We start from the raw sequence: 18,073 nt of genomic DNA, 5'->3' as shown, positions 1-18,073 counted from the left end.
CCGCATGCTCTCACTCATAAATGGGAGTTGAACAATGAGAACACATGGACACATGGAGGGGAACATCACACACTGGGACCTGTCAGGGGGTGGGGGGCAAGGGGAGGGAGAGCATTAGCACAAATACTTAATACATATGGGGCTTAAAACCTAGATGATGGGTTGATAGGTGCAGCAAACCACCATGGCACATATATACCTATGTAACAAACTTGCATGTTCTGCACATGTATCCCAGAACATGAAGTAAATTTAAAAAAACAAAAAGAAAGAAAAATGTCTGTTCATGTCCTCTTCCTACTTTTTAATGGAGTTGTTTTTTTCTTGTTGAGTTGTTTCAGTTCTTTGTAGATTCTGGTTATCAGCCTTTTGTCAGACATATAGTTTGCAAATATTTTTCCCATTCTACAGGTTGCCTGCTTACTCTGTTGATTGTTTCTTGTGCTGTGCAGAAGCTTTTTAGTTTATTTAAGTCTCATGTGTCTATTTTGTTGCCTTTGCTTCTGAGGACTTGTTCATAAATTCTTTGCCTTGGCAGATGTAAAGAAGAGTTTTTTTCTTGGTTTTCTTCTGGAGTTTTTATAGTTTCAGGTCTTGCATTGAGGGCTTTAATGCATATTGAGTCAATTTTTGTATATGGTGAGAGGTATGGGCCGCATTTCATTCTTCTATATATAGTTAGCCAATTTTCCCAGCACCATTAATTGAATAGGGAGTCCTCTCCCTAGCACATGTTTTTGTTAACTTTGTTGAAGATCAGTTGGTTGTAGGTAAGTGGCTTTATCTCTGGGTTCTCTGTTCTGTTCCATTGTTCTATGTATTTGTTTTTATACTAGTACCATGCTGTTTTGGTTACTATAGTCTTATCATATAATTTGAAGTTAGGTAATGTGACACCTCAAAGCTTTGTTCTTTTTGCTTAGGATTGCTTTGGCTATTCAGCTCTTTTTGGATTCCACATGAGTTTTAGGATTGCTTTTGCAAATTCTGTGAAAAATGACATTCTTTTGTTCTGATAATTCTTAACCCCCCTCAGATCAGTTTGCTCATCTGTAAAATGGGGATAATAATAATCTTCCTCACAGGTTGTGTATTAAATGAGATCTGGAATGTAAAGTTCTTGGTATGGAAATGCTATTATTTTTACTGAAAATGTTGTAGGGTCTCAGTATCCTGTGTATTGCTGGATTTAAGGTCCTTATGTTATTTCTGTAATTTCTACCTCTTGGTATATGTGAATGCCATTGGATTTCAAAAGCAAATGTGAAAGGATTTTAATAAAATGGTTTGCTTCTTTAGTGTCATACATGTTAAAACAAAGGAAGGCAAATGTCAAAGTTTGTGTTTCTTTTTATTCTATGGAATGAAAATCAAATATGGCTGGTCAAATAATAAGGACAATAATATTTAATTATTGCTTTGTGAATTCGTATAAGTCAGCTGACCTCTCTGGGCTGCAGCTTCCTTCTCTGCAAGATAAAGGAGTTAGACCAGATGAGTGAACTGTTTCTTTTTCAGCTAAGTTTGACCCGATTACTATTATTTACATAGTATTGACTAGATGCTATGTAGTTATCTTTAACATGCTTGAAGACAGTTATTAACTCACTCCTTAGCCTTTTGTTGTTGATTATGGAAAACTGCTGGGTATCTGTGTTTCTACTGTGTATATTCTCGGTATGTATAATGAGTCTCAGAGCCTCTTGTTCTAAGATCTGGGTAGTCTGGTGGCTCTAGAATAGGGATGACCTTTTAGGAAAGGTCACCTTGCCATCTGTAAATTTTCCCCAGATAGACTTCAGGCCCTGGGTAAGGCATGGGTTCCCCTAACTGGATAGAGGATCACAGCCAGGAAGGCTGAGTCAAATTCTAGAAGTGAATCTTCTCCAGGACTCAGGGCATGGCTTTGTCACTTACCTACGGTTCAGAAGGGTGAATGAATCATTTCCAAGGACAAATTTCTCCAAAGGACCAAAAGATGTGTTAGTAAGGGGAGTTCACAAAGACTGTGTTTGTGGCAGAATTGAAGTGTGAACAAAGAAGGTCTACCAGGAGAGGAAATACTTTTGATCTGTCATTTATCAGATCAGGAGGGAGGGACACGAAGCCTGCCTCCTCTTACAGCTAGGTCATCAAAGAGTTTGACTCTAGCATTTTAAAATAGCAAAGAAAAAAAAGGTAACAACACTAGGGGTTTGTTAAACAATTTATGATATGATTATAGAATGGAATATTATGCATCAATTACAAATAATGTTTATAAAGATACTTAAATGATGTGGGAAAATGTTCAAGATATAACAAATAATAGTACATATCTGATGAAAACTGTAAGTAAAACATGATATTAAAGATGTAAAAATCTTAGTAGACAAACAGATGCAAGGCAGTGGACCAGAATATTAGCAGTGTTTATATTAGGGTGGTAAGATTATGGATGAATCTTGTTTTAATGCTTATAATTTTTCTAAACATTCTCTATGAAATATGTCTTACTTTTATAGTTAGGATAAAAAGCGATACAAGTTATCTTTTAAAACAACCCACAAACACAAAATCCCCAACTAGAATAATTAGACAAAGCTTAAATTATCAAAAAGAAGAAAAAAATTACTGGAAAAGTTTTGAAGAAGTCATTGAGTACAAGATACTGACGTAGGTGCCGGAAGAAGAGAGCAGTTGGCTGTGCTGGTGGAATAACCCTCTCTGCAAAGGGCCTGGGAAGAAGGGTGCAGAGGGGTGGTTATGGGTTTCAGAAATCCTGCTACAGAGCCTCCTTTTGTGCCCTATTACTTAACCTTGAGGGACATAGAGAGCATGAGACACCAAGGGGCTTTTGGTTGTCTTACCATCCATCCCGCTAAGAACAAAGGATGTTGTTTTGACTTTCCCTTTGCTTAGGGAACCTCCCCCAGATACTCAGCTGGCTGGCTGCTTGCGAGTAGAATGGGTTTTGCAAGGTTCTTAGAAGTGAGTTGGAGGAGGCTTGACATAAATCAAGCACTGTGTGCTAAATGCTCCAGAGGGCTACCTTATGTTCCACACAAATGTTACATTTCTAATATTTGTAACTCCTTTAAACATTTATGTGGATGTTTCCCAATTCCTCAATAGAATTTTTACCATTGTCTTTTTGACACAACCTGTCCCCATCCTATGAAAATCTCTCCTCTGCGAGAGACTTTATTCTTTCTCTCTCTCCTTTTCCTTCCTTCCTTCCTTCCTTCCTTCCTTCCTTCCTTCCTTCCTTCCTTCCTTCTTTCCCTCCCTCCCTCTTTCTCTCTCTCTCTCTTTCGTTCTTTCCATCTTCCTTCCTCCCTCCCTCCCTCCGTCCTTCCCTCTCTTTCTTCCTTTCTTCCTTCCTCTTTTCTTTTTTTTCTCTCTTTCTTTCTGTCTTTCTTTTCTCATTCTGTTGCCCTGGCTTTAGTGCAGTGGCACGATCTTGGCTCATAGCAGCCTCCACCTCCTGGGTTCGAGCGATTCTCCTGCCTTAGCCTCCCTGGTAGCTGGGATTACAGGTGCCTGCCACCATGCCTGGCTAATTTTTCGTATTTTCAGTGGAGACAGGGTTTCACCATGTTGGCCAGGCTCATCTTGACCTCGTGGCCCCAAGTGATCCACCTGCTTTGGCCTCCCAAATTGCTGGGATTACGGGTGTGAGCCACTGCACCTGGCCTGTTCTTTCTTAAGAACACTTTGTCTCCCCTTTCATTTCTGCTGGATTTCAAGCACCCCTTTTCCACAACTCTTGATATCCATCAGTAAAGAATAACTCCCATAAGCCCATCATGTAGTGACCGACTATTTTTCAGTGACAAAAAAGTCTTTAAAAATAGAAGTAAAAGTCTAAAGTCATCAAAACAATGTTATATCCTGTGTGAAATGCTGCAGTCAGGATGCCTTGTGGTTTGAGTGCCTTGATCATGTGCCTTAAGGGGATGGTGGCGGTGGTGGTGGCCGTGGATGACGGAGACTCTCAGGCCTTGGCAGGTGCGTCTTTCAGTTCCCCTCACACTTCGGGTTCCTCGGGGAGGAGGGGCTGGAACCCTAGCCCATCGTCAGGACAAAGATGCTCAGGCTGCTCTTGGCTCTCAACTTACTCCCCTCAATTCAAGTAACAGGTAAACAATTTTAATTTCTTTCTTTCTCTAAGTATTTTTTGAGGTCTTTCAACTGGCTTAGTTTATTTTAAATTTCTAACAATGTGTGAAATTTGAACATTTGAAGTGTAGTTTTGCTATAATAGGACAATGTGTTATTTTGAAAATCAATGATTCTCAGACTACAATATAGTATCTTAACAAAAGTCCCTTGGAAACAAGTGATGTTTCTCTAGCTATTAGTTGGTAGTGTCTCAAGAATTTATTATTATTATTATTACTGTTATTATTATTATTTTTTTAATTGAGACAGGGTTTCACTATGTTGCCCAGGCTGGTCTTGAACTCCTGAGCTCAAGCAATCCACCTGCCTCTGCCTCCCAAAGTGCTAGGATTACAGGCATGAGCCACCATGCCCGGCCAAGAATTTTTAACTTATATATAGTTTTTCTTTCTTTTTTTTTTTTTTTAAATTTAAGAAAGCTGCTATAAGTAGATTGGTTCTGGAAGCTCTGAATTTAGGTTGCCTGTGTTCCTATCACAGGGCCGATTCTCACTAGCTAAGCTTAGGCTACAATTTAAACTCTCTAAATCTCAGTTTCCTTATCTGTAAAGTGGGAATAATAAGAAACCTCACCTCAAGGTCATTGTGAGGTAAAATGAAATAATCCATGTGGAGGGCTTAGCTCAGTCCGTGCTTGGCTTGTGATAAATGTGAATTGTAATTACTCTATCTACCTGAATTGAATGATTTCCAACATGAATCCTGGAGTCACTGCAGAAGCTGCTGCAGTACCAATATTAATAAATTAGTTTCCTTTTACAATCGGCCAAAATGTATTTTCTTAGATTTAAAATTCTTTAAGTTCCCAATGACGATGATGAGGAGGATAATACATCTAGCACTTTGAGCAGCGCACAGTTCTCGTAACTAGAAGGTAGGTATTAGAGTTAACTTCATTTCAGATGAAGAGATTGAGGGGTAGGCACATTAAGGGATTTGCCCAGGGATGTACAGGTGGCAGCTATTGGAGGCAGGGTCTGAACCACCTTAGTCTGACTTCAGAGCCAGTGTTGTTGATTATTATGCTGTTCCATCTAACATGGTGTGATTTGTAATTTCATGGACCCAGGTAAATCCAGGGTTAAATTAACTTCGGAAAATCACAAGCACAATTCCTAAGAAAGAACTTGTTACTTGGGTGGACTGGAGTAAGATGCTTATTCAACTTGTTCTCAGAGTTAGAAAAAGACTCCCGCTTAGTTCAAAAACTGGACTGATAGAGGTCAACAGTCATGCTTAAATAAGGAGTTATTTTTCCCTGAAAGATACATTGAAAAGCCAGTATCTTCAATTTTCTTTCTTATTTTGACAGTACAGAGACTGCATTATTCGTTGTTATTCTTAAACATTAAGTGTATGTAGCCCAAAGAGTATAATTTTCCAATCTTCAGAGGTACAGTAGTTGCATATATACCCGTTTATATTATGGGCTGATGTACCAGTGAGCACAAATTGTGTATATTTATAAAACGTGTTGATACAATGAAAGACATGAGTTGGCAATGAGATCTGGTACCAAGCATTTGCAGCTACCAAATACATTCTACAAGAATCTTTAAATTTTATTTTAAAAAGGTCTAAAACTTATTTTAAAGAATATTTAAAATTTCTTAATTTGTTAGACAGTCAAGGGAAGCCTACCCTGACTGAAAACTATTTAAAATTGTTAATTGTACACTAAATACTTTTCTGATGTGCTTTGTGGACACCTATCTGTCATCAACTTATTCACTCTCTTTTGAAGAGCTTTTGGTAAGACTCAAAACTTTGCATGTTTTCTTTAGAATGTTTATTAAAAGGGGGCTAGCTGGGTAAGTGGTTGGAGAGTTCACACACGTAGGGCCTCTGTTTTCTGCTTTGAGATATATTTACTTTTCAAATGCCAATTCAGTTTTCTAATAACTTTTAGCATTTGATACTGAGTGACTATCTAATGAAGAAGGAAAGGGATGGGAGTGAAGGGGACACTTTTCCAGTCTTTTCCAGTAAGAAAACTTAGGAGCAAGAAAAGAATGACAACATAAAAAATGTATGATTTGGCCGGGTGCGGTGGCTCACACCTGTAATCCCAGCACTCTGGGAGGCCGAAGCGAGTGGGTCACTTGAGGTCAGGGGTTGGAGACCAGCCGGGCTAACATGGTGAAATCCCATCTCTACTAAAAATACAAAAAAATGAGCAGGGTGTGGTGGCATGTGCCTGTAATCCCAGCTACTTGTGAGGCTGAGGCAGGAGAATTGCTTAAACCTGGGACACGGAGGTTGCTGTGAGCTGAGATCGCACCCCTGCACTCCAGCCTGGGCAACAGTCTCACACACACACACAAAAATTATGATGCATTCTAATCAAATAGTGCAAAGCTTCTTGTGTGCTTTCCCTTTCTCTGTATACACCTTCCATTAAGAAATTACAGATAAGGAAATTCTCTGGTCAAAGTGTAATTGTCCTAGCTAGGTCTGAAAAACCACTGTTGTGCCTGTGTTGAGATGTGTATTTGTGTGCACGCATGTGTGTGTATGTATGTATGTATATGAAGAATAGTCCTTCTTTCCATTAATTATGTGTATGTATGTATATGAAGAATAGTTCTTTTTTCCATTAATTTAATAATGTAAATGTAACTTATTTGTTCATAGCATAGCTTAAAATATTTATTCTATAAAGGTTAAGTCCAACCTGATTCCCTATGAGTTGGATGACAGTGTAGAGAGATATTTATGGCTAAGTTAAAGAAGTGTGATTTAGGAAGAGTGAGGAAACCATAACTTAGACAAATCCTTTGCATCTTTTCTACCAGACTTGGATAATTGCACAACTGAGATCCACAGAGAGGATTTTGCTGGACTTTGGGATAGGAGTCCAGCCCAGAACTACAGAGCTTAACTTAAAAGGGAAATGCTCTGGGATTGATGATAGAAGGATGGTATGCACAAAATACATGACATTGGTCACATGTTTCAGGCCATATTGGCTATTTTTCTTAGCAAACCTAATCATGCAGTATGAAGAGAAAAATCAACATAATACCACTTATTTTTCCATGAGGCCATTCCTTTTCACTTCTCCAAAACTTGGGCAAAAATCTGTCAAAATGGCCAGTTTGGACAGAGCTAATTTCTCCACTGCCTTCTCCTCAGCACTTATTTTTCTGAGAGAGGCACGGAAGGCAGGAAGATAACTGACATTTAATAAAAAGTCATCAGCAAAGCAAAGTAATTAAAAATTTTATTTTTACTCTAGTCTTCAGCCAACGACTCTCCTGAGCTAGTTGTATACGGAAAGAAGTAATTCGTTTCTCACAGTTAAGGGTTGCTCTGAGACTGGGCTTTGGAAAGTAAGGTGAAAAGATGGATGTCGAAAAATCAACAGGTTGCCACATTTATGTGACTTCCAAAACGCTGTGGCCAGTTTTTCTGTTAAAAGAAATTGACTGGATATTTTGTCATTTCTAGTAAATTTGATGGATATTTCAAAAGTATAGGCATTGCTTAAGGATTTGTTTTATTCTACTACCATGTCCTAGTTAACATATTGTGTTTTTATTTTTTTTGAGACGGAGTCTCGCTCTATTGCCCAGGCTGAACTGCAGTGGCCGGATCTCAGCTCACTGCAAACTCCGCCTCCGGGGTTTACGCCATTCTCCTGTCTCAGCCTCCCGAGTAGCTGGGACTACAGCCGCCTGCCACCTCGCCCGGCTAGGTTTTTTTGTATTTTTTAGTAGAGACGGGGTTTCACCGTGTTAGCCAGGATGGTCTCGATCTCCTGACCTCGTGATCTGCCTGTCTCGGCCTCCCAAAGTGCTGGGATTACAGGCTTGCGCCACCGCGTCCGGCCCACATTGTGTTTTTTAAGGCAACCATCCAGCAAGGACGTTTACAGCAAGGACTGTAAAATTAATATCAATATATCAATACCAGGAAATGGAATGAGTCATTGCCACAGATAGATTAGAAATAGAAATGAATCTGTGATTGTAACTTCAAAGCTCTCACATTCAAACTTTTACTATGGGTGGGGAGAGGATCTCGCTGCCTCCCCTTCTTTAAGACATAGACCCTCCTCCTTTTTAACGTCTTTATTCTTTTTTTCAAGGGTGGAGAAATGCCATATGATTACCATTTGGCTTTTATCTTGTGTGGATATCTTCCTCCAAGTATTTCCTGCATGCAGTGTGCTGACATTTACAAAATGAAAATTTTTATGCCACCAACATCCCAGAAGAAAATTTTGTTGTGGTTTATCATCTCTAACACAAAAGCCCTTTATTAACTAGTGTAGGCATTGATAAGGATACACAATTCATTTCAGACTTTGTTGTCTAAAAATCAGAGGACAGACACTCCTTCAAAGCACAATTGTTTCCCAGCAGGTCATGGCAAGGGATAGAATCTTCTTCTCTTTTTCATGTTGGTTAAATTTTTGTTTGCCTTTTTCTTCAAGAAATTTATTATTTATGGAACTTCACAGAGGTTGGAACTTTTCTCCTCAGTAGATAGTTGAGCTGAGCATCTGGAAAAATTACATCTGGGTGGTTTTGTGACTGACTGAACAGGTCTCTGGTTAAGCTGTGTTAAGATATCTGTGTCTCTTTTACGGTGATTTCTTTGGCCGGTTTTGGCCAATGACAGGGTGTTAGCACCAAAAACCCCAAACCATAAAACCAAGACAATTCACTCAGAGCTTTGAGCCTGATAATTATAGCATGAGAATTGGTGCCTGAAGCTGGGGGAAGGTAACCCAGGCCCCACAGAGAGGTGGCTGCATGCAAGTATCTAATTTTTTCCTTGTTAATCTCATTTTGATGACTCCAAACACTAGAAGAGAAGTGCACTGGATAGGATCAAGAACTACTCAGTCATTTGGTTGAGGCTTGGAAAAAAGAGTTTAGACTTCTCACTATTTCAATGTTAATTTCAAAGGCATGTTTATTTAGTCTGGTGTCACCATGCAGGTTACACGTGCTTCTGTTTTCATTGCTGGAAGAGAACCTGCAAGGTGGTGGAGAATTTACTTAACTTTGAGCTGCTCCCTTATCTCTGCATCACCATTGTCGTCATCTTTTTCTTTGTCATCATCTTCACTATCTTGGGTACTCTGGCTGACAGTGTAACCAGGTTAATGGTTCCTGATGCTGTCATTCAGAATTACTCATTCATAGTTCATTTTGGCCTCTGATCTAATTGTGAGCCCCTTTCTGCAACATCTGAATCACCTTATTGGCTCACAGTCCACCATGTAATCTATTTGTCTTTCACGTTAGACTTCTGGTGAAAGATCCACCTCCTTGAAGAAACTTCTGGGTACTTCAGCCTTTATTGTGGTCTTGGAAGAGGAGTTCTGATGGAAGTATAGCTCAACTTAACAAATATTTATTAAACGTCTCATATTTTAATCTCCATTGGAGTCTCAGAGAATATAAAAAGAAATATAGGATGGGTGTGGTGCCTCACACCTGTAATCCCAGCACTTTGGGAGGCCAAGGCGGGCGATCACCTGAGGTCAGGAGTTTGAGACCAGCCTGGCCAACATGGTGAAACCCCATCTCTACTAAAAATACAAAAATTAGCCAGGCGTGGTGGTGCACACCTGTAGTCCCAGCTACTGGGGAGGCTGAGGTAGAAGAATTGCTTGAACCTAGGAGGCAGAGGTTGCAGTGAGCAGAGATCGTGTCAATGCACTCCAACCTGGGTGACAGAGCAAGACTCGTCTCAAAAAAAAAAAAAAGTATGTGTGTGTATGTATATATATATATATATAATATATATATATATAAAATCAGTACACAAGTATTGTGTAGTACAAGTAACTAGGTAGTTAACTGAGTTCTCTCTGCTTTTACAGCCTCTATGTTTTAGTTGTGTAGATTATATATAACAGGAGGATATAACATCTGGAAACAGATAAATACCACTTGGCAGTCACTACCTCACCATGCTATTTGATGACTTAAAGACTTTTGGTTTGCATACGTTATTTTTATAATCTGACATGTCCTCTACACCTCTCACCTGAAGAAGCCTTCTCTGAGACCCCAAACGGCAAAGAGAGGGACTTCTTTCCCTCTCAAGTTTCTCTAAATTATTATTGTGTATTGACACATCTATTTTCTTTTCCACTAGACTATGAACTTCTTGAGGGCAGAATCATGTCTTATTCATCCTTCTGATCTCTGTATTAGGCACAATGCTGTAAGCATGTAGTTACTCAATAAATATTTGTTGAAGAAGGAAATGAATGAATTAGTAACAAAATGAGGAATCATAAAATAAATACTCTGGTAAGATTTGTGTAGAAAGGTAAGCCTTTATGGAGAGTTGGGAATTAGACTGGACAGTAGACAAGATTTGAATGAATGTTATTAATAATAATTGCTAGCTAACATTTATTTTTACTTATAATGTGCCAGGTAGTATTCTGCCTGGCTTTCCCTGTATTAAGTCGTTTAACCTTCCCCCAAGTCCTATGAGGTAGTTACTATGATTGCTACGATTATACTATTTCATAGATGGGGAAACTGAAGCACAGAGTGGGTAGAGCATCTTGCTTATGATCACAAAGCTACTAAGTGTGTAAATCCAGATGGCTTGCTCTGGGGTTCATGTTCTTACCCATGCTGTGTTGTCTCAGGAAGGAGAAGGTGGATTAATAAAGAAATTAAACCAGGAGTACTGTTTCATGTTCTCAGAACAGATGGCAAATCTGAATGTGTGAGGTCATGGAGAAGCAGGGGAGAATCCAGTTAGGCAAAGGATTGAATACTGATAACAGAAATTCAAACTTTATTTTCAAGTCATTTTGAAGTAATGGCCTGGGTAAGAAGAAAATATTTCAGAATCCTTATCTTTGGAATGAAGCTGAAGTTATGGGAATGGATGGCTAGTCGAAAGGAGAGGGCATAACTGTAGAAAAGCAGAAAGTGGAGCTGAATTTGGAAACTGGCTCTGATGGGAGTCAGCTGAAAAGGATGGTTAGCTAGTGAAGGAGACAGAGAAAGTGGTGAGAGAGGCAAGGTGACAGTGAGGCTGGTGGAATGCCACTAAAGCCAAAGAGGGAAAGAGTTTCAAAAAGATAGTGGTTAATGGCGTTAAACATAGGAGGGAAAGGTGTGAATAATGGTTTGGGATTTGGCTGAAACGCCAGTTGGGACTTTTGAGTTTAGGCAGAGACATGGAGAAGGAGGATAAGACTTCACAGGATTAAGAAAAAGTGGAGGGGGACAAAACAGAGACAGTGAAAAGGAGAGGAAATAGATAAGGTAAAGACAGTTAGGAACGTATATCATCTAAAATATCTACCATGGTATTTTGTGCATGTAACAATAAATGTTTGCAAATGGCTGAGTGACTTAAGTATATTTGACATGTGGAAGGAGCCAAGTGCTGGACCTGAGGGGAGGAGGGTGGAGAGAGTGTGTGTATGTGTAGCGTTGCAGGGCTGGAGGGTAGAGAAGGCTATTATTAGGAAAGAAAGGAGGAGGAGAGAGAGGAAAAAAAGAGGGTGGGGGCAGTTTTCTCAAGGAGATGGGGAGGGAGATTTGTTGCATAGGAGATGGGTGTATTAGAGAGAGGAGGACAAACCTCTAAGAAGATGGGGAGCAAGAGAAGAGACTTACGGGGGTAGAGATAAGTTAGATGATGCTATGGTAGATGAGTGATTCTATACTGGTGAACCTGAGGTTAAAAACAAACAAATCTCTCAGAGTAGGTCATAGTGTTAAACCTACATCAACAAGGGCTACTGGGTAATACACGCCTTCTCTCTGAAGACTTAGCCTATTTGTACTTTAAATTCTTGCTTGAGCCCTCAACAATGCACACTGTGGCTAGGCTTGACCTCAGCTCATGGCTGAGATCACAGGGTCACAGGGTTCAAACCAACCCTGCCCAACATTATGGGCGGGGCTCCAGTTTCCAGTCAGGGATGTTAATCTTAGCATTTCCCTGTGTGTTTTGGAACAAGGATATAGTTGCTTGACCTTGGCTTAGGGAGGCCAGTCCGCTATTCTTTTGCCCTCTCTTTTTTCAAACTCAAAAGCGAATCCCAAGGATTTCTCAAGGTGGGGGATGTGAGTAGGAGTATTAGTCTGTCATACTGTGACAGAACTTTTCTAGGCTTGGTTTCTTCATCTGATACATGAAGAGTTTGGGCTGGAGGATATCTCAGGTCTACTTTCTGGCTTAAAAGTGCTTCTGAGGTGGAATTTTTTAAAAAGCTAGCTTTTGTCAGGTCTAACAAGGCAGCTCAACTACCCCACCCCTTGTGGATGCTCTTATGACCTGATAGAGCAAATACAAGAAATTACAAACCAGCCATCTCTGAAATCTCTTGCAGGGATTGCTAACTGGGATCCTAGATGCTGCTAATGTGCTTAGAAATGACTGCTGGATTTGAGGGGGCAATGCTGCCTTTGCTGTCTCCTATTTTCCTATGCAATGTTAAGGTCCAACACAGTAATTATGTAAACTTCTGGGCCATGACATTTACCTGGGGGTTCTGTATATGACAAGGTGATCCTGAGCAGATTCTTTAGAGGTATGTGATTTAGGCAGAATGGAACAGACAGGAAAAATGTACTGTTGTCTTCATTACAGAGTTGTTTTGAATGAGGGATCAGGATAATCGTGGCTCAGGAGGAAAATATGGCTCTCAAATTTGGTCACTAGATTAAAACATATATTTAGAAAATAATAAATTAATAGAGGAGGTCGCTTTATACCTATGGGTTGTCTTTTGATCTGTTAACTGAATTACTATAATAATATATATGTACAGAAAGCTATAATTCCCTGGTTACCTTCTATTTGGACTACAGGCAACCTTTTAGGATAGTAAGATTTGATTTTGGGGAGTTGTTTGGTGGCTTTTGGTATGGGTTCCACTTTCATGTAAGTTAAGGTACTCTTGCTATGTTGTCCCCTTAGATCGTCTTTCTAACATTAGGAGATCAGAGGAAAATAGCAGACTTGACATGTGAACGGTAGGGACTGGGTCGAACTGCACCTGAGTTTATGTTGCTTTGGGTTTAGGAAGTTTTGGTCCCAGAGCACTCACATCCTGCATTGCTGGGTGGCGTCTCTGAGTGGTAGGGATGGATTACAGCACAGGTGATGGTTTTTAGCGGTTTTAATATTAACTGTCATCCTAATACATATGAACTTCCTACGTACATTTCTGTCCCCAGCTGGCTTCCTCGAACTCTAGTCCTGTGCTAACAACTTCTGTATCTTTCCTCCAGGATGAACAAATTTCCTCTTAACTTACCGCATTTTGTCAATGGTACCTCCACTCACACCCTTACCCAGTGTGTGAACTCCGGGTCAGTTTCCATTCCTGTTCACCATCAGTCTGTAAAACTGAGCACCAATGCCTTGTTTGACCCTTTCATACCAGCTGCCACCTCCACAGCTCAGGCCTGATGAACTCACATCAGTGCTCTTGCATCAGCCTCCTGATTGGTCTCTGCCTCAGCTCTTCCCTTGCTCCAAGCCAAGGGCAGCCAAAAGTGTTTGCTGCACTCCTCAAGGTTGTGCTAACCTTCCCAAAGCAGCATATACCACAACATTCTCAACTCAGACATCTTCAGCATCTCCCATGGTCTTTCTGGTAAGATCCATGTGCCTTTTCTTGGCATTTAAGGCTCCCCATGACTGGTACCAGTCATCTTCATCTGTTTCCATTCTACATAAATGGAATGCTCTGCCAGTTCCCAATAAACCTTCACACTAAGGTCATTTCAATGATCTTAGCCTGCCTAAATTTGCCCCAGACCTTATGGCTCAGCTAAATGCGAAGCCTCTGCAAAAGCCTCCAGAATCATCCTGTCTGGAAACAAGGCCTGTTTCACGTGACTGTCAATGACCCTTTATAGGGTTCATGTACCACAGATGGCTTCAGGGAGTAGCTGATTGTGTACCTGCCTTAGGATTTCTCCTAGGATGAAACAGCTCTGTCTTTTACATCTTCCCATTTCCTAAGAATCAAGTACATTAGGTACTCAATTAATAAATGAATGAATGACGCTGTCACAGCAGAAGTCAGAATACCAAAGGACAATTCTCTGACACATCAAAATTTCTTCTCAGAAAGTACTCATTGATTGTTTTTGATAACTTTTCCCTCTCAAAAATGAATATCTTAGGTCTTGGTGCTCAGATGGGACTTTTTGCTCCTGAACTATCTGACCTTTGAGTTACTTTCTGACAGTTACACGTAGCACAATAACTTTTTTAAGAGGACAAGAACAAGTGTCCTCTATATTATAGTGTCTGCCTGTGTAGGAACACAAATAAAGGTTAAACATGGGGCTTGGATTAGTGCTGACCAAAAGCAACTTCTTTAGTAAATTATTTATTTATTTGAGATGGGTCTCACTTTGTTGTTTAGGTTGGAGTGCAGTGGTGCGATCACCACTCACTGCAGCCTTGACCTCCTAGGCTCAAGTGATCCTCCCACTTCGGCCTCCCAAGGAGCTGGGACTACAGGCACATGCCACCACAGCCAGGTACCACCACACCCAGCTAATTTTTGTAATTTTTGTAGAAATGGGATCTCACCATGTTGCCTTGACTGGTTTCCATCTCCTGGGTTCAAGTGATCCACCTGCATCAGCCTCCTAAAATGCTAGGATTACAGGTGTGATAAATTAGTAAATTTATTAATCAGGATTCTATTTCTATTTCTGTTGTTACCTATAATCATTTGTCCTTGTTTGAACTAAAACCTCTTTAGATTTTGTTTTAAAACCGTACCTTCTGTCAAGAACAGTTAATGTGCTTGGTGTAACTGATAGTTGTGACATATACAGTCTTGGCCAAGGCTGGTTGCTTGGTCTGCTTCTCTTGATGGAAGTCATTGCTTCTGTCATGGTGGCCTCCTCTACACTACTCTCTTTCTTTCTGGTTCTGGTAACTTCACTGTCCCCTGGTCTCTTTAGACCTAACGGTGGTCATAATTCTGCTGCTGCAAGTCACAGGCTCTGGCGCTATCCCTTGTGGTTCTGCTGTCGCCACATCTTTGCCAACAGTCCTTTCATAAATAATCCTCCTACTCTTGCCCACTTTTGTGTGTGCCATCTGTTTTCATTTGGGATCTGGAATGAGACAACATATAGTTAGCCCTCCATATCCATGAGTTATGCATCTGTGGATTCAATCAACCATGGATCAAAAACAGTATTTGTGTGGGATGCAGAAGCTATGGATACAGAAGACCAACAATTGCACGACTTGAGCTTCCATGGATTTTGGTATCTGCAGGAGTCCTGGAGCCAATCCCCCATGGATCCAGAGGACAACTATATATGCATGTTTGTCAAGCTTATTCAAAGCATCCCCCCTTTTCTTGTGAAGAGATTTTCCTTAAACCTTCATTTCTTGTGAAAATGAGAAGAGTTCCAAGATAACAGTCAACAGAAAACTAGAGGAAATGACCACAGAATTATTTTAAACCATAACCTGCATTATTATTACCATTTTTTCATTTTAACATGAATTTCTGGGAGAAAAAGTGGGTCCATTCAAAGCATGGTAGGTCATGAATAGCTTTGTTTTTATCTTCATTGAAGCTCAGAGAGGATGGTGAAAGGTGCTACAGTCTGGTGAATGTTTTGTACTTCTCTTTCTCTTATCAGAAGGAAGCCAGGCCACCAGCTAAGGTTATCAGAGCCATAGACTGTTGAGTCCCCCTTTCTTCTCAGGGAGCACAGTTTGTCTCACAGGTCCCTGAGCAACCACTGGCTTGTCTTGTGGGGGAACCTACCCCTTACAGAGCCTGAAAAGGAGCCAGTGGACAGATGGTCACGTGTTGAAGGGCATCCTGGGCCTGAACAGGAAATGTACTCAGAGGAAAGTTACAGTAACTTAACCAGCTCTGTGGTCAGGAGGGAGGTGCTCTTCTATGCCAGGGAAATCAGCGTCACCTTCACAGTATGCTCACAAATATCATAGGGCAAGACGGCTGAAAGTAGAAGCTTTCATTGTTTTTGGTTTCTACCCAACACGTGAAATTCTGTTCAGTCCAAATTTTTAAAAGGAAACCAGATAATTAGAATCTTACAACCTGATTTTTCAACTGCAAAAGAAAGTCAGACTATGATGTGCATAAATGGAACCTGATAAAGTTCTTAGATTCTGGAGGAAAATCACATTGCTAATTAATCATGTATTCCAGCTCTCTAACTGCTTCTTTAGCTTCCCAGTACATGTTCCACTCTTGAGTGCTGCTGACTTTACTGTCTGGTTCACCAGTGTCTATGTGCCATTTTAGTTCTCTATGGTGCTGTGAGAAAGAAAAGGAAAAAAATGACAAACAAATATAATTCACAAAAGCCCCGAAGTTAAGGATTTTCCTAGTGAAGTTCAGACTGAAATGTGACTTAATGTGTTGACTCATGTCTATGTTCAATCCCTTTTGTACACTTGGGTAAGCTAGAATGGAAGATCTCAATGGTATAATTATTACTTGTGCATCAGAAATAATTTATAAGATCATTTGATGTGATCATACTGTCTGTAGGCCTTATTTGGGATCCATCTATGACCTTCAGGAAAGCTTCAAAACTGTAAGCAAAATGTTTTGTATATGTGCATTAGAGGCAAAAAATTTGGAAACAAATTTTTTCTAGATAGGAGCATGAAATAAATTCAGTCTTGCTGAATGAACAAAGTTGTTTTTCTGTCCATTCATGATTTAAAACATTACTTCTAGATGTCTAAATAAATAAATTATATCTTAGCTCTCCCCTTGTGTGACCTTGTTTGAAAAGTCATTTACTTCTTCTTCTTCTTCTTTTTTTGCCCCAATGGCCTCTTTTTTAAAATAAGGGATTGACGTAGATCATCTCCAAGTTTCCTTCCAGTTGAGTGGTTTTTTTTTTTTTCCTGCAGGATAAGACTCTGATAAAATGATGGGGAAAATGAAATTTATTTTGTTCTGATCCTCTTCCCATTCCATTCACTTCCCTACTTAATGGTAATCTCCTCCCTAACCCTCACACCAGACATCTAGTACCATCCTCCCGATCAAGTCCAACTTTGAGAGGATCTAGAACCAATCACTGAAATTGTGTTGAAATTGTGATGCAACATGGCAGAGGGAAATGAACAGTAGATTAGAAGTCATGAGGTATGAGCTTAAATTTCAAGGATCACTTATGTTTCCTGTAACCTTGGACAACTCATCTACCTCTTTGACCTCAGTTTCCCCATCTGTAAGATGGGCATAAAGATGACTGTCCTGCCTATTTACTTCACAGTTGAATATAGAGTTCAGATGAGATACAATAAGAAAGAGCATTTTATAGCCCTATGAATGTAAGCCATAGATACTAAATTAAGCCAATGTGTTTCCCATATTGCATTTTAGGCTTAATTTTCTTTGGAAATCTAAACATTAACTGAGCTGGTGGGAGGGTCCTTTTCAGGTCAGGGTTCTTTGATGCTGGGAGCCACACCTTAGAGGTGGTTACCACCCCACCTGTGCAGAGGGTTGACCTCATTACTAAATATGGTAATTGACCTGTTTATAATAGGTGTAAACGGCAAGATTTTTTTTTTTTGTAACCAAGCTTCCCCACCACCCACTGCCATTCTCATGGAAGTTCAAGCAACTTCAATTTTCCTGAAGTCGACTATATCACAAGATTCACAGATTATCTGTGGGAAATCTTTTAGCTTTCAGTACCTTGCTCACAAGCAGCAGATAAGTACCTTCTCACCTCCGATCTCACTCTTCATGTTGCCTGTTGTTAAGCAGGAGCTGTGAGGGAAAGAGGTTTGAGGTTAGTGCTTCCTGTCTCCACACCTTTAGCTGGTTTAGCTGCTAGGAAAGGCTTTGAAAAGCAAAGCACTAAATTCATCATCAAAACAACTTGTCAATTCAGTTAGAGAAATGTCAGTCAGGCCAATCTTTTGA

At 40.1% G+C, this 18,073-nt stretch overlaps 1 protein-coding gene across 2 annotated transcripts in view; it reads left to right on the top strand.

The window, feature by feature from the left end:
• Positions 1–3,896: 3,896 nt before the first annotated feature.
• The window catches only part of CD28 (CD28 molecule), a 33,515-nt gene continuing 19,338 nt past the window's right edge, over positions 3,897–18,073 (top strand). Inside the window, exon 1 of one of the 2 annotated variants that reach the window (XM_033230604.1) lies at positions 3,897–3,990. In XM_033230604.1, coding sequence (XP_033086495.1) covers positions 3,897–3,990 — 94 coding nt within the window. Of the gene's footprint in view, positions 4,122–18,073 lie in introns of both variants that reach the window. The other variant, XM_033230603.1, reaches the window with a different exon arrangement.

Source organism: Trachypithecus francoisi, unplaced genomic scaffold (genome assembly GCF_009764315.1).
Source record: "Trachypithecus francoisi isolate TF-2019V2 unplaced genomic scaffold, Tfra_2.0 Lachesis_group13, whole genome shotgun sequence".
Classification (NCBI taxonomy): domain Eukaryota; kingdom Metazoa; phylum Chordata; class Mammalia; order Primates; family Cercopithecidae; genus Trachypithecus; species Trachypithecus francoisi.
This window is presented reverse-complemented; position numbering and strand designations above follow the sequence as displayed.